This window comes from Schistocerca americana, chromosome 1, assembly GCF_021461395.2.
Source record: "Schistocerca americana isolate TAMUIC-IGC-003095 chromosome 1, iqSchAmer2.1, whole genome shotgun sequence".
Classification (NCBI taxonomy): domain Eukaryota; kingdom Metazoa; phylum Arthropoda; class Insecta; order Orthoptera; family Acrididae; genus Schistocerca; species Schistocerca americana.
Window position 1 is genome coordinate 254,171,458 of NC_060119.1, and position 27,025 is coordinate 254,198,482.

At 40.2% G+C, this 27,025-nt stretch overlaps 1 protein-coding gene across 3 annotated transcripts in view; it reads right to left on the minus strand.

Moving 5' to 3' along the window:
- Nucleotides 1-27,025, minus strand: part of LOC124560828 (peroxisomal acyl-coenzyme A oxidase 3-like) — an 86,343-nt gene that overhangs the window by 45,392 nt on the left and 13,926 nt on the right. For all 3 annotated transcript variants that reach the window (XM_047130932.1, XM_047130931.1, XM_047130934.1), the window contains 3 exons: nt 12,412-12,544; nt 3,797-4,084; nt 874-1,037 (listed from right to left, as the gene is read on the minus strand). In XM_047130932.1, the coding sequence (XP_046986888.1) occupies nt 874-1,037; nt 3,797-4,084; nt 12,412-12,544 (585 nt within the window). The remainder of the gene's footprint in view (nt 1-873; nt 1,038-3,796; nt 4,085-12,411; nt 12,545-27,025) is intronic.

A 27,025-nucleotide genomic window follows, 5' to 3' on the forward strand; every position in this document is an offset into this window, starting at 1 on the left:
GAGCGATGCACCAGAAGCAAAGAAAGTATTTATTCAGTAAATGTAGGCAGTAAGGCTTTAAAGAAGAGGAATTTTCAAAGATCTATGGGTTATTACTCTCATTTCACAGTGCATATACTCTTTAAGGATGTGTAATGTTAGTTTACACAAAAACTGGTTCCATGTGGACTGTCTCCTTGATTTAGTCACAGTGTGGTTGTATAATCATGTATAAAGGTTTTCAGCAAGCTCTCATTGAACATACATGAGGAACTGGGAACCCTTATGAATTCAAAAGAAAATTAAAAGTATACCTTGTTAGCTAACCCAAAAAATTATCTAGCTATCTAGATCCAAGGATTTAAGATGCCTGATAGTCAGATGACAAGTAACAACACTCACTATGAATAGGATGCATGCATGTAAATGTCTGCCGTACAAGTACAGTTGTGTAGATGTTAGATTGACTGTAGGAGACATATAGCAGCAGTAGCTTCTTTCATAGCAGTAGCTTTCCTGTTCATTTTCTAATATTAAATTTCTCCTAAATGTGAAAAATAGTGCCTGACAGTTTAAGGATAGTTAATTATTATGGAAACTTTTAACAGCTGCTTCTCTTTATCAGTTTAAAGCCTGAAAGTGCTAAATCCCTGAGCTTGTCCTTCACATTAATACCTATGAACAAAAAGACAAAAATCTTACTGCTGTGAAGTTTTCTTTATACAAAGCTCAATCTTACAAGTATTATGCTGGGAAATTGTCCGTGCTATGCTGACTGGACAACAAAAACTACAGACATAAAAGTAAGTGCTCTAGACCACAAAGTTATTATTACTCAGGGTGAAACTACACTTATCACAGTGTTTATAATTACTTGATATTTAAAAGCCTTACTTGAAGCTGATATTCAATAACAGGAAGTTCTTGGTTTGGTGTTGGACCAAACTGTTTCCGAACAGCTGAGTAACGAACTGCAATGGTTACAGCCTTTGCCAGCAATGCAGCCGATAAATTAGCAGAAGTCACCAAATAGTGAAGTGCCAGTTGAGTTTGGACATCTGTAAGTACAAACATTGACTAGAAGGATGAGGATTTTAAAACATAATATTATGAATCAAGCTAAATAACTTCTATATAGTTGAGTCAGCGTAAGTTTATCCCTGACAGTTGCAATGAATTCAGAATGGTAGCTTCATGTGCCTACTTCGACCAATAATATAATGCAGTTTTGTTAACATCTCTATGACACCACCTTAGTGTTGTCACAGCTGTTTAGATGGCTATTGTTTTTGCCTACATCTTTGCCTACACTTTGAAATTGAAAGCTTGCAACAGTGTTGCAAGCTGTTGGGGATCTTCTTATGCCATCTCAACAACATAACAGTTAAATATTCATCATAGTTACACTAAGAAACAATAGCTTCTACCTTTTTCTCAGTTTTGTAATAAGTCAGAGATAGATTGTTTGTTAGAAGCCATACTTGGTAGAAGCATACATGGAGCAAAAACAGAGCTGAGATCTTACATTTTTGAAACAGTTATGATAATTATTGATTTGTTGCACAAATATTAAAAAAAGTTAATGCTACTGAGACATTACCTCACCTATGACAAGGTAAGAGGGGATTTAAATAAACAATCATCAATGTTCTACTTTCAAGGCATTGCTTACAAATAAATCTGGCATGAAAACATAAGTGTGATTGTTTTACACCAAATGGCTCATGGGCCATCTACATAAAAAATTTCCAATTACCTAGACTCCTAAATTCCTCATCCAGTTCAAATTCATTGACGATTTCTTTATTAAGTGGACCAATGGTGGGGCCATCCTTATTCTCATTTTCCAATAATCTCATTATTGCTCCCATTCATATCACATGGTCCTCCTGAACTTAGTAAGCAAGTGTGCTTAGTCTCAACATCCACCTCACTGATGGCTATGTAAAAAAAAATTCTCTGTTCACTCTATGACTATTCACTGACTACTTCTGCAACCAGACATACACTGGTGACTGGCAGGTCTCCAGGCTCTGTCATCCAGCTTACAAGCTGGCAGGCCAGTACCAGCTGGTGTATGCACCACAAGTATGTAAACTTTCCAGACAAGCACCAAAATGCCAACACAGTACACTTCAACAACGATGGCACTGCAATCAAATCATGTATTCCAAGCAGAAATCCTTTTGCCTGTCTATCAAACCACCACCAAATGTCTAGCAGGCGGCATTCACTTATGCTCTGAGAATTACATTTGTCCCACCCAGCAGTCAATCCTTCAGAACACAGGCATTCTGTCAGCATCTACTCTGGGCACTGGGCTGGTCAAGTCCAGAACCCCATTAGTTGGAGCCCATGCTCATCCTTTAAAAATAGTCTTCACTCAGTGTATGCTCTGGGGTTTACGCCTTCCTATGTTAGTTGTCCCACACTGAACCAGACACTAACCAGGACTCCTGCATTTCAAAAGAGTTACTCACCAAGTGTTATTTCTTCTTGCAACGCAGTCAAGAACTCTGCAGTTACTTACCAATTGTTCTCTCTTCTCGTAACTGACAAAAGAACTCTGAAGTGTTCATTATGTTGTAATCAAGAAAATCTGTTCTTAGTCTACTTGAGAGATGGTATGTCTTCATGCTCCATGTAGTGATCCCAAAAGAATGTTTGCCCTCTATGAAGCTCCACTTGCTGATTAGGAGTGGGGTTGTGTCACTGCTGTTGTGATTACTGGGTACCTGGTTATTTGTAATAGAATTGTAGATGCTACACACTCTGTAACTCATTCACCATCAGAATGTCCCTCCCCCTCAGTCTGGCCACTCATGGACAATACACATGCAGTAACATTTAGTCTTTCTTTCAGTACACTGAAGATCTTACAGAACCCTATGTAGACTAAAATTACTCTCTGCACCTTCTCCAATAACAGGTCTCTTTTGCTTTACCCCATATACAGTCAACACCCGTCACATATCTACACATTCACAAGAAAGAAGCACCCTGAATATCGTCTCCACACTGGTCAAAATAGCATTTTGCTGCACAGTCAACCCACACAGGATATTCTTATCTGTCCTATGCCACTTCTGTCCCAAGCTCTGTCCTCACAGATCATAGACCACATAATATGCACGAGCAACATCTATCTTTACAAGAATGTGAATATAGAAGATGGAAGGGGTTAGCTGCTTTCCACTCCTTATTGACCTCTCTCTGTACACAACAAACCATGACACTGTGGATTACAGCTGCTATTATGTATATATGCAACAGTGTGCATATCAGTTTCATCAATGATCCAGAGAGATCCGGAGGATGAGCTGATTACTTTAAAGGATTAAAAACCCTTCAGTTGTCTAGTGTGTCTATTCAATTAATAAACATTTTTCAGGTGAACAATGTTCAGACGTCCTTACAATTCTCCTCAGCTTTGTTTGTTATTAGCATTTACTAAGTTTCAACATTTAAAAAGTGCTAGCAACAGAAACTGCATGTCAATAACACAGCATGAAACCAAAGACTTATTTTTAAAAAAAAACCGCATACACACACACACACACACACACACACACACACACAGCAAGATAGCTGCTATATTGTCTCATGGGAATCTGCAGTATTGAGATCTTCAAATTATTTTTTTTATCCCTATTTGTCATTGGACAAATATTTATTATTTTTAATAAAATGATGCTTTTGGTATTTAATTTTTCATTTCACAAAGAAATCATTTTTAGGCTGTTCGCATCTTACAACAGTGACAGTTACATGCTATACAAATATTTAACACAGTAAACTGTATTTGAATAACAATTACCATCAAAGGTCATGGCATTTGCTGTCCTTGTATACCTGCCAGAAGGTGACACATCCGCAAGGCTATTAAGCAAATTTTCTTGTGGTATACGGTATTTGTTGAACATCAGAAAACCAGTGTCAACTCCATTTTGCCCAGTCTTCTCACCCACATTACCAACAATAATTCCCGAGTATGACATAAGAGTCATAGGATCCCTAATTGGTACCAAGAAGTAGTGCACACCATGATTCACACTATCTCCAGTGATAAGATTTGCAGAAACCACAGCATGTGTACCACTAATTCCTGCAATAACAACAAAAATTAAAGTCAATGAAAACTCCATTGTGTGCTTATGAAACAGAAAACATTATTTGAAATTTTTAAAAAAATGCAGTTTAGAACTAACACACACACACACACACACACACACACACACACACCACTTCCAAAAGTCTCCAGGTACCATACTGAAGAAGCTATGAGTTGTGTTAAGCCAGGGCTTAACAACTGGCCGGTTTTGAGCGCGAGTACTCGCGTCTGCTCAGGCACGTGCTCGCGAGCAGGTGCAAGGTCGCAGAGTGGGGAGGGAGGGGAAATGCGCGCGCACGTTTGGATAGGGCCGCAGCGTGCCTATTGAATTCGCGCCGACTGAGTAACGTTTAAAGTACTGCGATCAGCTCTAACAGTCACTTCGCTGGTTAAGAATCATGTCAAGTCGCCGTTGTGTAACCCCAACCATGCTTTCGCAGTTCAACCCCCATTGGGAGGAATTGTATCTGTTTACAGAAAAAGATGGTGTTGCAAAATGTTTAGTATGTCACAAAACGCTGAATTCTTTTAGGAAATTTAATTTGCAGCGACATTATATGTCGTACCACGCGAAAGACTACGGAAGTGGAAAATGTAATGGACCAGATCGTGCACAGGAAGTTATTAAACTTAAAAGGAAGCTATCCGAAGAAGATCTGGACGACGAAGAAAAATCAACTGAGGCAGCTCTCAGAGTGAGTTACAAAATTGCATTGCTTTTAGCAAAATCCCTGCTCCCCATCACCAATGGCGATTTAATAAAAGAATATTTGGTAGTTGCCGTGGAACATTTGTGTCCATCTCAAGTTGAACAGTTTCGGATTGTGCCATTATCTAACATGACCATTATGCGTCGCATACAGGACATGGCAGACGACGTCCAAAGCCAGCTCGCAAATATCCTTAAAGATTTTATGGCGTATTCTCTATCTCTGGACGAAAGTGTTGATATCACAGGAACAGCGCAGCTTACCATATTTATTAGAGGTGTTAACAGAGATCTTCAGGTGAGGGAGGCGCTCCTTGATGTAGTAGCCATGAAGAACACTACAACCAGAGGTGATATTTTAAGTAGTGTTGAAGAAAGTATTGAAAATATAGGATTGTCGTGGAATTCTTTAGTTTCAGTGTCTACAGACGGTGCACCAGCGATGACAGGGAAAAAATCAGGTACCGTCGCACTGTTGAAGGAGAAAATGCAAAAACTGACCGTGCCGAATGAAACAAGGGACGTTCACTGGCTGATCCACCAGGAAAACTTATGTGCAAAGAGTATCACTCTAAAAAATGTGATGAGTGTTGTTTTTCGTACAACCAATTATATAAGGAAGCATGGGCTGCAACACAGGCAATTTAAAAGCTTTCTTGAGGATGTAGAAAGCCAGTATGGTAGCCTGCCTTATTACAGCGAGGTCCGCAGGCTTAGTCGTGGCGAATTATTAAATCGATTTTTTTGCCTATTAGATGAGATAAATATGTTCATGGAAATAAATAATATGCATGTTCCTGAATTGAAAGAGCCTTCATGGAAATGTGATCTCGCGTTCTTAGCAGATTTAATTAGCCATCTGAATGCTTTGAACATTTCACTACAAGGTAAAGATCTGCTAATTACTCATTTCATAGATCGAATACGAGCTTTTAAAATGAAATTGACATGTTGGCTGAGTCAGCTGGAAACAGGAAATCTAGCTCATTTTCCTACATTATCATCCATGCAAGATGTTCACAAAGACTGAACGTTATTCACATGCCCTTAAGGAAGAATTTGATCAACACTTTCAAGATCTGACAGCATTAGACAGTGATTTTGATCTGTTCTCCTCTCCATATTCAGCGAATATTGAAGAGATTCGTCCTGAGCTGCAACTAGAAATTATTGACCTGCAGTGTGACAGAGAATACAGAGACAAATTTCAGAACAAGAAAAACTTTTTGGAATTCTACAGAGGCTTCCCTCAGGATAGATTTCCTCGTTTGCACAAACTGGCGGCTACAATAATATCAATGATCGGTTCCATGTATGTTTGTGAACAACTGTTCTCTGCAATGAAATGTAACAAGACGCGCCTGAGAAACGCATTGTCTGATCGAAATTTAAACGGCACGCTGCGCCTTCAATGCACAAGAACAATTACTCGGAACATAGACGCAATTGTAAAGGACAAAAAGTACAAGATAACCGAGAACCCCACACTTCAGTGACACTTTTTATTGTGCAACAGTTCACAAATTAATACGAATGTAGAGGCATACACTAAGCTAATAAAATTATGTGGCGTGTGTACATTCTCCTTTATTTGTTTCATTTGTCGCAGTAATAATTCGTGAGCGATATCCCTGCAGGTGGCCACGGATTTACATTGACTGGCGGCAGCTGATGTGTGCCCCACGTGACTCTCCCCACTCTCCGCTCTGGTCCGGTAGTGGGGATAGCGTGCTTGCGCTGCTCCGTGCTCGCGCCTTGCTGCTCACAGCTTGCTCCGCGAGCACGTATGTTGTGAAGCCCTGTGTTAAGCTATGCAATCAAAGGTGCTTACATCAAGGCACAATGACTCATCATCATTATATTTAAATATTTATTTTTATTTTTCCTGCCATAATGAATCAACAGAAGAATTTACTGAGTTTGAATAGGGCATGATTTTAGGGACTCCGAAAGTTCAGACTTCCCATCAGAGAGATTTTACAGGAGTTATAATCACCCAAATTCACTGTTATCAATAACATTATCAGAAAGAAACATTAAAAAAGCATCAGAGTCAATCATCATTCAGCACTTTGGCAGTGCCACTGAAACTGATCAACATTAACCTCTAAAATATATTGTAGAAATGAATCATCATACATCCTTGTCAACTGCTGCAGATGACCCCCATTTTAGCTGAGGTTTACTCAGAGTTATGCTAACAGTGTCATCACTGGTCTGTGGGCACTGGAAAAGTAGTTTATATAGTGATAATCACATTTTATGACATGCTCAGAAGGGAATGATGGACATGCATGAATCTGGCAGATACCTGGAAAATAGTATTTATCTGCATGTGTTGTGGCAACAGGAGATGGTGTGATGGTGTGTGGCTGTTTCCGTCAATTGGTGAGATTGCAATGTTCTTATTATCTATTTTCTCTATGTATAGTTTCTTAATCATATCAAACATCAGCAAAGATCAATAAAGTGCTATTTTCCACTGTCATGTGGTACTGTATGCTCAGTTATCACATGATAAGATATTCAGTATTTTCATAGAAAAAAAACAATGTAATCAGTTACGTTAAAATGTAAATATTTGTGTGAAATTGTACCAAAATTAGTATTATCATTAAGTCACCAGTTTTGTAAGTTTCCTTCAGTGTTTGCCTTGACTGGTCAAACAGCATAAATGTTAATTTCTCTTTACTGCCAGCAAACATCCCATTTTTCCCCAGTTGCTATCCAACCTCACAATTCCCTCCTATGCCACTTCTCACTCTTATTTGCCAATTTTCATACACTGCCTGGCAGAAAATGTGAAGTACCTACAAGAAGGAAAGGAAACAAAATAAAACTTCCTGGGTTGAGGTAGCATGTAATTACAAAATCAAGTCAAATTTACAAAGAAAATGACATTGTGAGCCCACTTATCAGTGTGGCATTGCAAACATGCTGGCATAGATGCCTGTAATGATTCTGGTTGTCAGGGTGTGATAAAGTCGTCATTTTGTCTCCTGAGGTAAGATGGCCTGCAACTGTTGTAACAGGTCCTTCATGATATTCTGGATACTGCCACTGGTATGGAGCAGATGTCTGAATTGGTCCCACATATGTTTTACAGGGACAGATATGTAAATATTGCTGGCCATGGGAGTAGTCCAACATGATGCAGATAGTTCATAGACAAACATGCTACATTGAAAAACAGCACCACAATATTGTCACATGAGAGGTAGCACATGAGGATGCAGGATGCCCCTGACATACTGTTGTACTGTCAGGTTCGCTCAATGACTACCAGCAATGACCTGAAGTTATAACTGATGGCTCCCCACACAATGACGCCAGGAGTAACACTGCTGTGAGTCTCCAAAAAATTGGAATTTTTGCCACACTCACTCATGACGATGATCATCCAGGATAGTGCAGAACCATGATTCATTACTGACACCATTCATCAGCAGTGCATGCTTCCCAGTCATTGCACCATTCCAAATGCAGCCATTATGTTGTGTTAATGGCAGACTACACCTGGGACAGTATTTAACTTGTCTGTCTGTTGCTAGTCTCTGGCGATTGGTGTGGGATGACACAGAATGTTGCAGGGAATCTATTGTTTTTAGATGGCAGGTGCAGATGTGAAGGAGTTATGATGTGCTCAGTGTACAAACTGGCAATCCTCCCTTGTGGCAGTCAGACATGGTTGATACAAACCTTGACAACACGTATGCATTCCCTCGTATTCTGATGCAGGCCAATGTTGAGCCGCTGTCACATTCAAATGCCCCAAAAAACTGGATACTTACACACTTCAACCAGCTATTGAAATGGAGACCCACAATGAGGGCCTCTCCAAACTCTTAGGTTGATGTGTGATGAAGCAAGCTGGGATCTTTTCACTCCCTCTCCTGTTTTGCCATCTGCCTCCTTAAATTCATTTTATTTTCATTTTTGCCTAATTACCATTAACATATGTCAGCATTTTCATAAAAGAGAAATGTTGGCACTCAGTTTTAAAGAATATAGCACCAGGTCTAATTATGGGCTTAGTTTTGTGTATGTAATTAACTGCTAATTTATTTTGACTGTATACGTGTACAAAGTTACATAGATACTTGACTACGTCTTGTGGATGCTTCACATCTTTTGTCAGGCAGTGTATTTTTTTTTTTAATCTGCATTTTATGATTTCTTTCAAGTTTCAAGGTTCATTTTCAATAACCATTTTTGTGCAATGTCTGTTGTCTGAACCTCACTTCTCAGTTTACAGTAACTTCTAATCCTTTCCAGGACCTTATGCCTCCACCCCATATTTACACATGAGCCATATGGGCCTGGGGCAAGGACGGAAAATTTTTGATCAAAAACATTTAAGTGGGGAAAAAATAAACAAAAAAATAGGCAGTGATAGTTGCAGGAATTCTTATTAGCGGGAGGAAAATCATAGGTAGACGATAGACCAAAGGAGATGTGCACATAATTCAACTGGCAGCACTGCCTTTTGTGATATTTTTATGTGGCTAGGAATGGACATATCAGATGTACAAACAGAAGCTTTGATGTAGCGGTATCAGTGTAGTGCTTTTCGCGTGCGCGTGTTTGCATATTCCCCCTGTTTTATTAATATGGTGAAGATCTGATACAAATTAAACATCAATGTGGATGGTAGGAAAAGTCTCAGTGGTGCAAGCTATGGAAAATTAGTTGAACAAAAGAGGAGGAGGGAAAAGGAAGTGTTAAATCAAACACATGGTTGTACATGATTTTCATTAACAAAGGACTAGATCCTACAGCTTTAAATTCTTCCTCTTCTGCGGCCCTGAAACCTAAAAATCATTCACAGTGCAGCAGCAGTTGTGGTGAAAGTTTGACATTAATGAATCTGAAATTGATAAACAATGTACGAACAATTGCACAGCAAGTGAACCAGAGATAGGCCTAGGGGAAGTTTGCTCAGACTTTACAGTAGATGAAATCTCTTCTTTTGGGAAATCAGTGAAAAAACACAAGGCTACATAGTACAAAATGGAATTAATCAGAATGGAAACTGTGATTTTGTAAAGTCAGAGTGAGCATATCTTTTATTTGAAAGGAAATTGTGGAATGGAGACATCATACAACACAATTACTTGATTTACTCTTCCTGTCAGGGGTAATTTTATTGCCCTCATGTAAACGGTTTGGGGATTCATCCCAGTTTGGCACAGGTGGCTTTAGAGTTTGGAAACACACTAAAGTAGTAAAACATTGGAGAAACGTGCAACAGAGGGTAGTGGCTATAGTGAAAAAACTTTGTTCAAGAGGACTGCCATTTCATGGAGATTAAGAACAGTTCGGTACCTTAACAAATGGCAATTATATATGTTTACAGCTGATAGGTGAATGTGATCAATTCTTAGCTGGTATATATAAAATTATTATGAGGAAGACTGTTGCAGAAGAGATAGTTGATGCAAATATTACTGCGTTATTGTGTATCACACTGATCAGTTAAGTTTCACTATACAATATGTGAATAAAGATGGCATACCACAGGAGCAGTTCATAAAGTTTTTTGAGAAATGCTGGGCATATCAAGAAAGAATGGACAAATACAGTATTTAAGTTTCCCAGCTCCCAAGGATCAGACACAAGCAATTTCTATGGCCAAAGTGGTGACAGTGCTGCAGATATGGTGGGAATCTACTTTGGGCTGCAAGCCCAAATCAAGTCATTCCATCCCTTGGCATTTTTAATTCCTTGCTCCAACTATTCCCCGAATTTGGTATGATCTCATGGAGGCACACACAGTGAAATGTCTACAACATTTTTTGACCTGCTACAAACTATTTAAAAATTTTTTACAGCATCTATAGTCAGTTTTTGAAGATGGAAACTCGAGTTTAAAGTCTCGCTGCATTACAAGGTGGTTAGCTTGAAAAGATGGCTGCAAAAGCATAAATGCTAATTGGGATGCAGTCAATAAAGCTCTCAAGTGAACTTCCGAAGAGAAAAGTGAAAAAACTGTGAATTGGGATGCAGTCAATAAAGCTCTCAAGTGAACTTCCGAAGAGAAAAGTGAAAAAAACTGTGATTACATCAGAAGCAAAAAAAAAAAAAAAAAATATATTGCAAAAGCTTAACTCCAAATATATTGCATTCATGGCTACAATGTGGAGGAGTATTTTGGAAAGTTTTAATGCAGTGAGTACAACGCTACGGTCAAAAGCAGTTGACATACCTGGAGTAGTGAAGCTTTACACTTCACTTCTAACTTTCACAGACGAAATGTCTTTTGATGTGTACAAAAAGTTGTGGGAATGAAAATGGGAGCTTACAAAAAAAACTTGTTCAAGTCAATGAAACTAAAGAAAACCATGATGAAATGCAAGAACTTCTTTCATGACTCCGACTCTGGGTCGGAAAATGAAACTTTGGTTTGAAAATCTGATAGTGACATACTGAAGACCAATTAATTAATTATATTGGACAATTATCCACAGAGCTCAATAAGCATCTTGGTGTCAACAGAAAGTTTTCTGAAAAGTTCTCATTCTTATCCAGTTTGATGAAAATGGACCCCGGTGAAGTGTAAAATGCTGGAAAACAGTGGCAGCATGTTTATTCAGAGAATTAGAGGAGTCTTTTGGGACAGAATGTGTCCATCTCAAAAGCTTCCTTTTGAGTTTGGATATGAGAATGATCCATCTTTGCCTGCCTTAAATAAAATCCTAAGAGAGAAATCTGTGGCATTATCCAAAAATCAGCATCACTCTTCACATTTATTAGAGCACACCAACAACGAACTGCTCTGCTGAATGATCCTTCTCAGTTCTTGGAAGGAAAAAGAGCTACTTGCACGCTTCTCCAAGTAAGGAGTGTTTGAATCAACTGGCAATAGAAAATGATCTGACTGAAAATAGATTTTGAGTTTTTTTTGCAAATAACACGGCAAGAAGAAAGCCACTGAACTACTAACATTCTTTGTTGCTATATTAATCGTTTTTGAGTTACCCTTTGTGTGTGTGTGTGTGTGTGTGTGTGTGTGTGTGTGTGTGTGGTTACACTAGCATATGTCTGTCATATCCAATCTGAATTTTGGACATGCTGCAACCAATCATTTTACTCTGAACTCAAGGTTAGGACCGTAATTCCGTACAATATTTTCTTTTTTCAAAGATTTCTTCTTTAAATAATATATATCTATTTTAAATTCCCTCTTTACAAGTTCGCTGCCGCCCCCCCCCCCCCCCCCACTTTTTTTTTTTTTTTTTTTTTTTTTTTTTTTTTTTTTTTTTTTTTTTTTTTTTTTTTTGAATTGCCTAAGTTAGAAGTTAGTTGTTTCGGGGTGGGGGCAAAAAACGATTATTGAGCTCATAGGCATTAACTTTACCTAAATAGAGGGTTGCCTCAGTTGTCTAGGAGTATAACATAAAGGATCTACCTAAAAGCTTCTGAAACTAACCATTAAATAGCTCTCTGTTTGTGTGATTTCTGCACCAATAGCTCCTAGTTCAGCAGTAAAGAAACATTTCTTGTTGCTACACATCAAAACAGCTGCCTTTTAAATTAGTAAAAAAAAGGACTAGGCAAGTCTAAACTTCACTTCTCTTGCAAGAGGATTACTGGCTCTCCAAATGTCACATACCGAGTCTTGGCTGCCAACATTTTGCGGATTCAAAATCAGGAGAATGAAGCTCAAATTCTTGTGATGTTTGGTCATAAGTTGCCGTTGTCCTGCAAGAACCGCAGATCTCTTCAGTTGCCACACATCCAGAAATCTGTACAGAAAAATGTTCGCACAGTTATAATTATAGGCTTGATAATGGGAAATGTGGGGGTGGGGGGACTTATAAAAACAAAGAAAACAAGACTGCCCATGTCACTAAGAAATTATTTGTCATGGTATATAAGTGTACAACTCTTTTATGATATTAAACTGAAGCAGCATCCTTACAGCATATTTTAAGTTTCAACTTTATGTTATTCCTGGATGGAAATAAAACTCTGTTCACAAAAAATAACTTGCGTGAAACACAAATTGTTTCATTCACACATTATGTCCCACAAATAGTAGATGTAGGTGGACAGATGGATTTCAGGTTCCTAGATTTCTGAAGAAATGGTGTAAGGCACTAAGGTTAATAACTGTAAACCTCATACCATTGAGTCTAATCCATTTGTACAAGAAGCAGTTCACTACGTTTTTTGTTTCAAATACATAACTGTTGGTGACTTGATTGGTGGAGACTAGCTGTGAATGTATAACTAATGACTCCTTACTGAATGCGTCAGGGACAGTGACTTGTGTTGTCCAGTGTTTCTATTTGAAGACTAGCATAGGGAATTTTCACTGAGTTATTTACAAAACATTACAAAACAGCTTCATAACATATTTGATAATAACAAAAAAGGCAGAAACTGAAGGCAATACCTGTATCCATTTAGAAATCATATTTCGTTTAACTATTAGCTGCATATGAAAGTGGCATTAATATTGGGGTATTATTTTAATGAGTGGATTTTTTTACGTGCACAAATTTATCTTGGGTCTTCTAATACAGTTCATAAAGATTATTCCAGAAACAAATACTTATACTTTGAATACTCTATCAGCTAACATATATTTTCCATTAATAAAATACTTTTTAGCTACAATATGCTAATACTGGATTTTTAAAGGTTTTACATACTAAAATTTGCACTGTCTTACGTTCCTCAATAGAACAACATTTTTGATCAGTTTTATTACCTAAACTACAAAATTTTGAAAGAAGGTAAAGTGATGGTTAGATTTAAGTAAAACAGGGATTTAAAATAAGGTATATTAATCCTGAATTAGGTACTTATTAGCAGTTTGAAAGTTTGTGTGCATATGGTTTTACTGTTCCTTAAATGTTGAATATTTCCTTTAGTAAGATGACTAAGTGACAGTTTAAATAATAAATAAATAAACGTGGGACTAGGGCCTCCCGTCGGGTAGACCATTCGCCAGGTGCAAGACTTTTGATTTGACGCCACTTCGGCGATGGGGATGAAATGATTTTGATTAGGACAACACAACACCCAGTCCCTGAGTAGAGAAAATCTCTGACCCAGCTGGGAATCGAACCCGCACTGACCACTCAGCTACCGGGGGCGGACGACAGTTTAAATAATATGGAATAGAAAAACACATCTCATTAAAGAATTCTGACATTTCATGTAAATACAGCTCACACATTAGGTAAGAAAAAGAAAGAAAAAATCATATTTGTTATCACAAATACATCAGAGCAAGTGAAGCTATTCCTCATTGATGTGTTTCAATATGGTAGGCATTGTACCACATTGTTAATTAATAATGAAGATATAATCATAGAAAGTACCCTGACAGTTAATATGATGGGCTCAAAGATTTTTTTATTATGTTCTGAAATGTAATGAACACAATGAGTAATAAACTATTTGATACTATCTGCATTTTTCAAATTTAATGCATTGCCTTTCTGGGAATATGCCGTGTGCTGGTTGGTAGAGAGTTAACATATTCGAATGTATATATAAAGTTATTTACTTTTAAGCAGTTGAGCCATGATCTTGCTCTTTCAGCTGTTCATCCTGTGTAGTATAATAATTAAGTTGCATGAACGTTGTCTTGGCACTGAAGCAACAACAACTTTATTCACTGGTTAAAATTAGACAATATTGTAAGGCTCTCTCACTGCAGTGAATGTGAATAGATGTCCTTGTGAGAAATGCTCTCTTTGTGTGTTTGTGTGTGACTAGAATGATTGATAATTCTCTGTGTGTGGAGTGGACATAAAAACATAAAATTATCAACAGGCCTAAGAATAAACAGAAACATAGAGAATATAACAGAAACACAATGTCCATGGCAGCTGATGGGAAAACTATTTTTCACAAGGAGAAGTTTTTAAACACATGCATCACAACAGCCACACACACACACACACACACACACACACACACACACACACACACACACACAGCACTGATAGCCGCAGTTGCTACAACAGCCTCCTTGGCAGAAGCAGAGTGCCATCCAGGTAACACACCAGGAAATGGACATGTTGATCAGACCCCATGCTGTGCTGGTCCCTTGCTAATGATGTTGTGGCTGGTGCTGGTGTAGGAGCTGCTGTTTCTAGAGTCTGCTGGGTGAGGCTGTGTCCATGAAATATCAGCAGGGGACAGCCCTGTTTCACTCAGTCAGTAGAGAATGTGGCATATGTCCTTTTGACTGAAATGTCTAGTGTACAGTTTCCTCTCGAGGATTTGGTGCAGCCCAGTATATGGTGGCTGAAGGGCTGGTTTGAAGCCATTGGTATGCAGAATTGCATGTGAATATGGTGCTCAGATTGCTATGGAAGAATGTGAAAGCTGTTCCGTGTCTGGACAGTTGCAGAGGTCAGACCTTGACATGCGATCTCTCATAAATCTGACAAAGATGTCTGGATCAGGCAGAGTGGTCACATCTATGAATTTGCTAGGTAGTTGCACTGTCTCTCCATGTACCATTTCTATGGAGGAGGCATCTACATTGATTTTGCAGGTGTTTTGCAATCCAAGCAAAACCATTAGAAGAGTAGAATGAGATTTTCACTCTGCAGCAGAGTGTGCGCTGATATGAAACTTCCTGGCAGATTAAAACTGTGAGCCCGACCGAGACTCGAACTCGGGACCTTTGCCTTTCGCGGGCAAGTGCTCTACCACTGAGCTACCGAAGCACGACTCACGCCCGGTACTCACAGCTTTACTTCTGCCAGTACCTTGTCTCCTACCTTCCAAACTTTACAGAAGCTCTCCTGCGAACATTGCAGGACTAGCACACCTGAAAGAAAGGATATTGCGGAGACATGGCTTAGCCACAGCCTGGGGGATGTTTCCAGAATGAGATTTTCACTCTGCAGCGGAGTGTGCGCTGATATGAAACTTCCTGGCAGAGCACTTGCCAGCGAAAGGCAAAGGTCCCGAGTTCGAGTCTCGGTCGGGCTCACAGTTTTAATCTGCCAGGAAGTTTCATTAGAAGAGTATCTGTCCTTCTGGTTCTGTCGCACTTCAGTGCTGCTTTGAGAGACTGGTGCCAACACTCAGTCATCCAACTGATGACCAGATGAGAGCTTATTGTAATATGATGACTTGTACTGCAGTATGTTGGGAGCTTGGCAAATAGATCCAACTATATCTGTTTTCTCTACGATGTGGACTAGGCAACTAAATCCTGATGCTCAGCTGAGCACAAAGGAGTATGCCAATGTATCTGCCAAGATACTGTGTTGTGAAATGGTTGATCATAATTAGCAGATAGGATTAACTGTTTGAAGGAGGCAACAGTTCCTCACAGTCTATGCATGAAACATATGGTAGTGTCTGGGAAGTCACCAACTGGTGCATGTAGGTGACAACAGACCTTGCTGCACTGGCTCTGGATGCAGTACCTTGGCCACTCATGGCAGTTTTTTGTAATTCCTCTCAACACAAAATGATCCAAGATTAGGCACATTGTTAGTTGTGCACCAGGGTGGCACAGGTTGTGGAAGGACTCAAACACACTTCTTCCAAAATAGCACAGTAGATAGGGACGAGGTACTGCCTTGGCCACGTTGCAATTATAGCTTGGCATTGGTTCCCGGAACATTAATTAATCATAGGTGCAACAAAGACGTCACTTTCTGAAACAGATCTTGTAGTTCTCAGCCCCTAAACTGCACTTCAGCGAGCTCAACATATTTTTTTATAATGGAACTGCTGCACAGGAGAGGCAGTTTACAACTACATTCTTAATTCCATATTTATGTCGAATACCTGCTGAGCTGTGCAATGTGCAATCAGCTGGTTATGTTGTCTGAGTGAACAATTGATGATGTTCTGCCAGAAGGCGTACATTAACAGCTTGTGCTCCATACAGTTGGTAAATTCTCGGTGTTCCACTCAAGGACAGAGTACTTACTCACCTTGTATATCACTAGTAACTTGTGGTCATACAGACTATTTTTGTTGTAACATCGAACAGTATGCATGAGAGAAATGGCCAGAGGTTGCCACATACTATTGTTTCATTATTGCAACACTTTGCCCTCTGCTGTCGGGCCTGCAGCCACAACCAACACTAATGTTGTATTCAGTTCCAGGTGAGCTAGTAACACAGCATTTGCTTGATCTTATTCAGTGTGGTATTCATGCAGTTTGTCCATGAAATTGCTGTGTTTCTGTTACATTTAGAACCTGCAAGCGCAGCATACAAGGATTCTTGTATTTCCACCACACATGACAGGTGGCAGTGGTAAAAACTGAACATTCTGAGAAAACACCATAATTCTTTGACTTTGGTCAGCCAAGAAATCTGGAGGATGGCTTCCACTTTGTGAGGTAGCAGTAAAGAGGCTGATGGAGAAATGCATTTTTCAAGGAAGTCCACTTGCGGTCAACAGAAGACACATCTTGCTGTGTTTAGTACTGCACTACATTCGTTTAGCCATTTGAATACCCCTACAAGGTTTTGCAGATGCTGTTCCGACAAGACTGAGAATACCAGTATGTCATCTAAGTAGGCAAAAGAGGACAGGTCTTGCAACACAGAACTGATGAACCTCTGCCAAGTTCTGGAGCATTCCAGAAGCCAAACATCATGACCTGGCTCTCAAATAGGCCAAACAGGGTTATTATGGCTACGTTTGGAATGTCTTCTTCAGTGACTGTAGCCCATGGTGTTGTTGACCAGTCATGCCTTTGTTATGTCAGGTGGCAGGTTGTAGTATAAGAGGAAGTCTTTCATATAATTGGCTCCACAATGTCTACAATTAGAGCATTGACCAAAAACAAATCAAACTGCTGCATGCCATATGTTGCTATGAAGGAATTGTTGGTGGCAGTCAGGTAGACTATTGTTGGCAGGCTACAGTGGTATATCATGGCTCATGGGTAGCCGCACAGATTGGAACCTATGTCCATTAAATATTTCCAAACTTTTCATTGGTCGCTCATGAATAGGCACTGTGACATAGATCGTCAGTCAGAAGAGGCACCTATGTCTGACTGCCACTGCAGGCCGCAGTGGCCGAGCGGTTCTAGGTGCTTAGGTCTGGAACCGTGCGACCGCTATGGTTGCAGGTTTGAATCCTGCCTTGGGCATGGATGTGTGTGATGTCCTTAGGTTAGTTAGGTTTAAGTAGTTCTAAGCTCTAGGGAACTGATGACCTCAGATGTTAAGTCGAATAGTGCTCGGAGCCATTTGAGCCATGTCTGACTGCCACCAGTATTTGGGTATGTGCAGAGCACAGAACAGTGACACACCTGTTTCCCAAATCTGCTGTGATACCAACAGATCCCCTGTCGTTGTTCGGTTGCTGGTGCAGAAGAGTGAGCCGATGGTCTGCTATGTGAGCATCTTTGGAAACTTAGTCAGGCACAATCACTACTAGCATCACAGCAAGACAATAATTGACTGAATTGCTGGGTCAGTAAGTTCACTTTAACTGACAGTGCATCATACTTGGCATGCACACAGCTGTCAACTTGCCCGTGCACTGTGCATTTCCCATGCTGATGGGTGTAGGCGGTATCACATCTTGTACTTTATCCACAAGGTTTGCCACTGCATCCAAAGACATACCTGACTGCGATGCTATTATCACCTTGATGGGAGATGGCAAACGGCTACTCCATATAATCCATAGCAGTTTGTCCATAATCATATCAGGGTTGATCTTACTCTGGAGGTGCAGCAAGTACTGTGATGGTCTGCGATCCCTAATGTCCTCTTGTGATAGAGACGTTCTTCTTGTGAAGCCAATAACCTTCTGTTTTACTCTGCCTTCAGCCAGTTAGATAAATAGCTATCAGATGGCATGGCAATTACATCCTACACCTCAGTAATGTGCTGGTGGTTGAGCTGACTTACAACCAACGCAAGCTTCATTTCATCAGCAGTTATTCCAAGTAGAACAAGCTGGCTTCAACTTGTGTGAACTTGGGGGCCAGATTCCCAGATTGTGAGGCCAGAAAAGTGGAAGTCACACTGCGAGTCTTGACACTGAAGTGTCATCTCACATATCATACTCTATAGTATCACGTCCAATTCGTGCGTTACGCAGACGTATCATGTCAGGGTCTTCACTTTAGCCATTGAGCCATGATCTTGCTCGTCTGGCTGGTAATCCTGCGAGATGTTATAATTAAATTGCATGAACAACATCTTGGTTATGTAGCAACAACAACTTTATGCACTGGTCGACATTAAATAATACAGTGAGACCCTCTGAGCACAGCAAAGGTGAATAGATGTCTTTGCGAGGAGAGAATGGAACTTCTCTGTTTATGTGTAGCTAGAATGACACACACTTTAACTGTTCTCCATAGCATGGAGCATACATAAAGAACAAAAATTTTTACAGGCCTACGAATAAACAGAAACATAGAGAATATATTAGAAACACAACACCTCTGGCAGCTGGCACAAAAACTGTTTATCACAGCATGAAGTTTGTACACATATGCGACACAACACATGCACAACACACTGCACAAATACACTCCTGGAAATTGAAATAAGAACACCGTGAATTCATTGTCCCAGGAAGGGGAAACTTAATTGACACATTCCTGGGGTCAGATACATCACATGATCACACTGACAGAACCACAGGCACATAGACACAGGCAACAGAGCATGCACAATGTCGGCACTAGTACAGTGTATATCCACCTTTCGCAGCAATACAGGCTGCTATTCTCCCATGGAGACGATCGTAGAGATGCTGGATGTAGTCCTGTGGAACGGCTTGCCATGCCATTTCCACCTGGCGCCTCAGTTGGACCAGCGTTCGTGCTGGACGTGCAGACCGCGTGAGACGACGCTTCATCCAGTCCCAAACATGCTCAATGGGGGACAGATCCGGAGATCTTGCTGGCCAGGGTAGTTGACTTACACCTTCTAGAGCACGTTGGGTGGCACGGGATACATGCGGACGTGCATTGTCCTGTTGGAACAGCAAGTTCCCTTGCCGGTCTAGGAATGGTAGAACGATGGGTTCGATGACGGTTTGGATGTACCGTGCACTATTCAGTGTCCCCTCGACGATCACCAGTGGTGTACGGCCAGTGTAGGAGATCGCTCTCCACACCATGATGCCGGGTGTTGGCCCTATGTGCCTCGGTCGTATGCAGTCCTGATTGTGGCGCTCACCTGCATGGCGCCAAACACGCATACGACCATCATTGGCACCAAGGCAGAAGTGACTCTCATCGCTGAAGACGACACGTCTCCATTTGTCCCTCCATTCACGCCTGTCGCGACACCACTGGAGGCGGGCTGCACGATGTTGGGGCGTGAGCGGAAGACGGCCTAACGGTGTGCAGGACCGTAGCCCAGCTTCCTGGAGACGGTTGCGAATGGTCCTCGCCGATACCCCAGGAGCAACAGTGTCCCTAATTTGCTGGGAAGTGGCGGTGCGGTCCCCTACGGCACTGCGTAGGATCCTACGGTCTTGGCGTGCATCCGTGCGTCGCTGCGGTCCGGTCCCAGGTCGACGGGCACGTGCACCTTCCGCCGACCACTGGCGACAACATCGATGTACTGTGGAGACCTCATGCCCCACGTGTTGAGCAATTCGGCGGTACGTCCACCCGGCCTCCCGCATGCCCACTATACGCCCTCGCTCAAAGTCCGTCAACTGCACATACGGTTCACGTCCACGCTGTCGCGGCATGCTACCAGTGTTAAAGACTGCGATGGAGCTCCGTATGCCACGGCAAACTGGCTGACACTGACGGCGGCGGTGCACAAATGCTGCGCAGCTAGCGCCATTCGACGGCCAACACCGCGGTTCCTGGTGTGTCCGCTGTGCCGTGCGTGTGATCATTGCTTGTACAGCCCTCTCGCAGTGTCCGGAGCAAGTATGGTGGGTCTGACACACCGGTGTCAATGTGTTCTTTTTTCCATTTCCAGGAGTGTAGTACTGACAGCAGCGGTTGCCACAACTTCATTTGCATTGGAAAATATAATTTTACAATTTATGTTTGTCCATTGCTAACACATTTACATTGTGTACTTCATTGTTTAGTGTAACACAAGTCTCTGAATTTCATACAAAAAAATATTCTTATTTAGCAAAACCATATTGTACGTGAACAAAACTTAATAAAAAATTATTGAATATGTGTGGACGAGGGTTGAATCCATTACAAGCAGAAAATTTTGCATAACAAATGTATGGCTAGTTCAATGCAGAAATTATAAACTTATGTCACAAGATGTAAATTTCACAAAAGGCTATAATGTTACTGATCATTGGTGGAAATACTGAACACATCATCATGGGATAGAGTTTGTAAAATTGTTATTTTAAAACTATTTTCGTACACTTACATGCATTGTGATTTGTAATGATTTCATTTTACTGTTTAGAAAATACAAATATACATGTTGCAGAGGCTATGGGGTCTTTTGTTGCTCACGTTTTTGTCATGTTTGGTCACTATGCAACTAAGTGGGTTGTATTTGATCTTTCAATTTATGTGGAAAAAGTGAAATTAAAATGTTTTTAACTAAGTGCAACACCTTGGACCTCTTGTTTATGTTAACAATGGTAAGTATTGATTTAAACTTGCAGTTAGAAGTATTTCACTTTCCTTTTTTGTCAACTGAATGTGGTGCTGTGATATAACTTTTAACTGAACATAAACCATCAGCAGTGTGGTTTGATGCATAAAAAGTTCTCGGTTTACTTGCCGCGTCAAATTTAGATAACATCCCAAGCTTTCGATGACTACCTCCGTCATCTTCGTCAGGGGTAAAACTGACTGTCGTGGACCGGTGAGGCTTCCGCTTTTATAAGCAGTGGACGGCTTCTCATTGGCTGGATTATGTCACGGTGAAAACGGCGCGTACCAAGGTGGCGGCCTCTATATCCATAGATTTTCTTTGCGCACTTTATCCAGCGTTGCTTGCAGCGCCATCCATCGCAGCAGGTGGAGAACTGCGAGGAATGTGAGAAGTCTCCCTCTGCGCTCTTTCTTTATCAATTGCGCTCTTCCATGCATTGCTGAGTGCATAACCGGAGTCTTTGTTGAAGTTATTTTCACAGAGTCTAATTTTAACTGCTTCCCTGATGACAGAGTCCCAATAGTTTGAAGCGTGAGCAAGTACTCTTGTTTCATCGAATAAAATCTTATGTTTATTTAGCAAACTGTGCTCAGCCACCGTCAATTTTTCTAGATACCTGTTTTTCAGGTGACGCTGATGTTCCACACAGCGATCGGCAACAGTTCTTATAGACTGGCCCACATAATTTTTGCCACACTCGCAAGGAATGCTGTAAATTCCCAGTACTCTCAGGCCGAGATTATCTTTCAGGGGTCGCAACATCTCCTTAATCTTCCTGGGTGGCCGGAAGACCGGTCTGATTCCCTGCTGGCTCAGGACTCTGCCAATCTTGCTGGTCGTTGCACCGCAGAATGGTAGCCGCGCGATGTGTTGGTCCTCTTCATCTGCTCGAACAGCGCCATTCCTAGGTTTCTTCGCCAGAGTAGATCTGATATCACGATCGGGATATCCATTTTTTCTGAATACCGTTGTCAGATGGTTAATCTCGGAGCCGAGGTGATTCTTGTTCGAAATAGTCCTTGCTCTGTGTACCAAGGTATTCAGCATAGCTCTCTTCTGAGCTGGGTGGTGAAAACTACGCGCATTTAGATATAAATCTGGATGCGTCGGTTTTCTGTACACAGAATGTCCGAGACGTCCATCTGATTTTCGTTCCACCAGCACATCTAAGAAGGGTAACTTCCCATCTTTCTCCACCTCCACTGTAAATCGTATGTTCTGATGTATATCATTCAAGTGATCAACAAACTGCTGCAGTGCCTCATTGCCATGTGGCCAGATTAAAAATGTATCGTCAACGTACAACTGAAAAAGCAGGATGGACATAAGGGAGCACTGTTCAACGCTCGTTCTTCGAAATCCTCCATGAAGAAGTTAGCTATGCCTGGTGACAGTGGCGAACCCACGGCTGTTCCGTCAGTCATTTCATAATATTTTCCACCATACAAAAAATAGGTGGTTGTCAAAGTGTGTCGAAATAACTTCAGTATTTCAGGAGAGAAATGAGCAGCCAACAGTTTTAACGTATCTTCCACTGGTACCTTTGTAAACAAAGAGACCACATCTAGGCTGATCATGATGTCATTCGGACCTATCCTCATCTGCTTTATGATGTCGACAAACATTTTTGAGTTATTAATATGATGGCTACAGTGGCCGACTATCGGTGCTAATAATTTGGTTAAGTATTTTGCCAACCGATATGTAGGAGACCCAATAGCACTAAGAAGAAATAGTTACTTCGTGCAAGGTCAGTACAGTATGGGGGATGTTCAAAAAGTTACCAATGAAGAACTTGAAAATCTCCTTGGTTTTGGCAGTGGTGTGAGGCATGCATTGTCATGGAGGAGACAACAGTTTCCCGTGTTGTCAGTTTTGGATCACATGTCTCTATGTGGTTAGCATTACATAGTATATGTCAAAGGATGCCTTTTTCATCCTGAAAAAATGATAGCCATCATTTTTCAATTTGACAATGTGATTGCTTAAATTTTTGTGGTTTGGGTGAACTTGAAGGGTGACTGTTGTTGTTGTGTCAATTCTGTGCTGGCATACAATATCCACATCTCGTCACCCGAAACAGTGTGGGGAAAAAAAAAGAACCACCTCCATCTTGTGTATGAGTATAATGCTCCAGAAACTGTCATGCACTATGCATTCTCTGCTCTTTGTGCTGATTACTCAGCATTTTTGGAATTCACCCTGCACACAGTTCGTGATATCCATGCTGTTCAATGACAGTCCTGTAAACTGAAGTTGGAGCAACATTTTGGAATCCATTAGCCTGACCACTAATTGTCAGTTCCTGATTACATTTCAGTTTTTGATTCACTTGATCAACACTGTCACTGATCCGACTATTGGGCCTGCCACTCAACTGTTTGCCATGAACATTTGTGCAGCCAATATGAAATTCTTGATACAATTTTCGGATTTGTTTGTCCCTCATTATTTCAGGCCTATGCATTAGGCATAGCTCATGATAGATTTCAGCACCTGAAGATTCTTTTGCCAGCAGAAATCTAATTATACCACACACTTCACAATTTGTATGCTCAACAATTGTCTTGGCCATTGTGCTGCTCTCACTGACTGGCAAATGTTTACTGAGTTAAACCAACACTGCAGTAGTTTCCTAAAGAGTCACTAGATAGCACTGTATGCATGAAACTTCATTCAAGCCTACCATCAGTTAAATACTGGTCACCAGGCTTTAGTTTTGGAATATGCCTGATACTTATTTTTTATTATTTAACGTATGGGAAGGGAGCAGTAAAGTAATGCTGGACAGGATATGTTAAACAAAAATAAAAGTAACATCAGATGGGCCCCAGAAAGTATAATAAGACCACTAATGTTTTGAATATACAAAAACAATTTATCAGGTGGAGTAAGTAGCCCTGTCAGATTAATCACTGACAATGCTATTATCTACAGGAAAGTATTTTAAGGACATTTAGAATTATTTGAGCATAATTTCTTTTCAGCATAATGAATGGCAGCTCTAATTAAGTGTGAATAAATCCAAGCCACCATCAAAAAAGAAAATAAGAAGAAAAAGAACATAGTATGATTAGTAGTACACTTCAGGAACCCACACATAATTTAAGTATTTAACAGCAGTACTACGAAACAATATGAAACGAAATGAATGTGTGAAATGAGTAGACAGGAAGACAAATGAACAATTTATTTTTGTTGAAAGGTTCTTTGGAAAGTGCAGTACATGTGTACAGGACAGTACTTACTGGATGCTACTGTGACAAATTCTCGAGTACTGTTCCTGCATTTTGGGAGTCATTATCACTAAGTGTGGCACAGACATTGAGCAAAATCAGAAACACCCTACTAAGATCATAACATGTCAGTATAGCAATTCCCAAAGATAATAGAGATGCTCAGAGACTCAAATGGGATTTTTTTAAGGGATAAGAAACACTGCTCTCATGAAACCCCATTGAATAAATTTAGAGAACCAGTAGTCAAGGATGACTGTACAACATTTCTGTTGCCACCCATACACATCTTACCTATGGGTCACAAAAGTAAAATAAGAGAGATAAGAGCATGTAAGGAGGCATACAGACATTCATCTTTTCCCTTGCTCAATATGTGAACTGAACTGGACAGAAAATCAATAATATTGCACAAGTGCTCTACATTGTTCACATTTCTAGAACTGTGTAACATACCTTAACTCTGTTTTCACCAAATGAATTATGATAAAGTCTTCACTAAACAATGTGTAGTCTCTTGTCACTTACAGAGATATTGATATCAACTTCACTTTGTGAAATGTAGCTGTAGTAATTTCTGCTACTAGTACTGTAATTGTAAAAGAGACAAATTCATTGGCATTTCACTCTTCAAAATCTGCCCACTAATTTCACAATAATTACCACACTCCAAAGTTAGACTGGAAAATTCAGGATGGAGTGTAACAATATTATGAACGATATAGCAGAGATGCTGAGTCACAAATAGGCACAACAAAAAGACTGTTGGAAGTGAGCTTTTGGCCAACAAGGCCTTTACCAAAGTAGACAATGTGTGTGTACACACACACACACACACACACACACACACACACACACACACACACACACACAAATATGCAACTCACACATACACACACGAACATAGTCTCAGTGTGTGTGTTCTCAATTTTTGTGCTTGTTGGCCAAAAACTCGACTTCTGACAGTCTTTTTGTTGTGCCTATCTGTGGCTCAGCATCTCCACTGCATGATGAGTAGCAACTATCCTTTTCATAATATTGTTATATTCCAAACTTACAACTTATTTGTTTTGAACATGATATTCATTGCTGTCTTATACAAAAGTTCATTATTTCATGTCCAAATATGCTAATATGTATGTTGGATAAGGAGGAAACAGAGTGTTGCACCACTGCAATACTGGTATAACGGGGGCACAGAGGAAATGTACCTTTCGTCCTGTCTGTGGTTGTTCACATGTGATGAGTGCTGCTTAGTTTGAAAAAATAAATGTATTTTACAAGCCAAGAGAAACAAGATATGCTACTTCTTTACACAGAATACAGAAGGAACGTGAAGAGAACAATTGAGTTGTACACACAAAAGTATCCTGACACATGGTGTTCAATACAATGACAATTCAACAAATGTGCAAAAAATTGCTATTGGAAGAGCACCAGAATATTACACACAGGGTAAGAAGCCCACTGGCAATGAGTGAAATGAACAAAATAGATGTTCTGGCAGCTGCTGCTTATAATCCACATGTTAGCTCCAGAGAAGTTGTGTCTCTGGAGCAAGTCAGCCCATTATTGTTAACATTTTGCACATAAATAGCTTCCATCCATATTATGTGTCACATCAGTGTGACTGCAGGAAACACATGGAATTCTATTGCATTTGTTCTGATGCAACATTAAGACAACAGGTTCTTTCTTTAAAATATTTTCTTAAAGCTATCTTTACAAATTATGGATGAATGTAAGAAATGTGCATTATTGGGCCACTGAGAATCCACACTTGTTGAGAGAGGTAGAACTTCAGAGGCAGTGAAGTGTGAATGTTTTGTGTAGAATTATTGGACACTACATGATTGGTCTTTACCTTATTCTGTAAACCTTAACAGGTAAAACAAATGCACAATTTCTTCCAGAAGTGCTACCTGCTCTTTTGAAAAAACTACTACTTGAAATATGTAGATATATGTGGTACCAGTCCAATGGGTGCCCAGCTCACTACTGACTTGAGACTAGAAAGCACTCACCCAGATCTTTCCTGATTTCTGGGCATGATGTGAAGGCAGTATCAGTTGAACTGCATGTTCACCTGATTTAAAGCCACTGGACTTTTTTCTCTGGAGTAAACACAAAGATGAAGTCTACGCACAAGTTCTGATGACCTAATAGGATTAAAAACATTGCATATTGCAGCATGTGCAACAAAATCAAAGGAATCTGTTCAGACTGTCTGGAAGTCCTTGCACTAGTGACTGAAAACACGAATTGCAGTAGACTGTAGACATTTAGAGCACTTAATCACAGAAAAAGAATTTTAAAAAATGTTTATGAGTACATTCTTCTTTGATTTTCCTTTTGTTACTGTTGCTGATGTAATTTTGATATATAAGTGTTTATCTTGACATGAAATTCATGATGTGAAG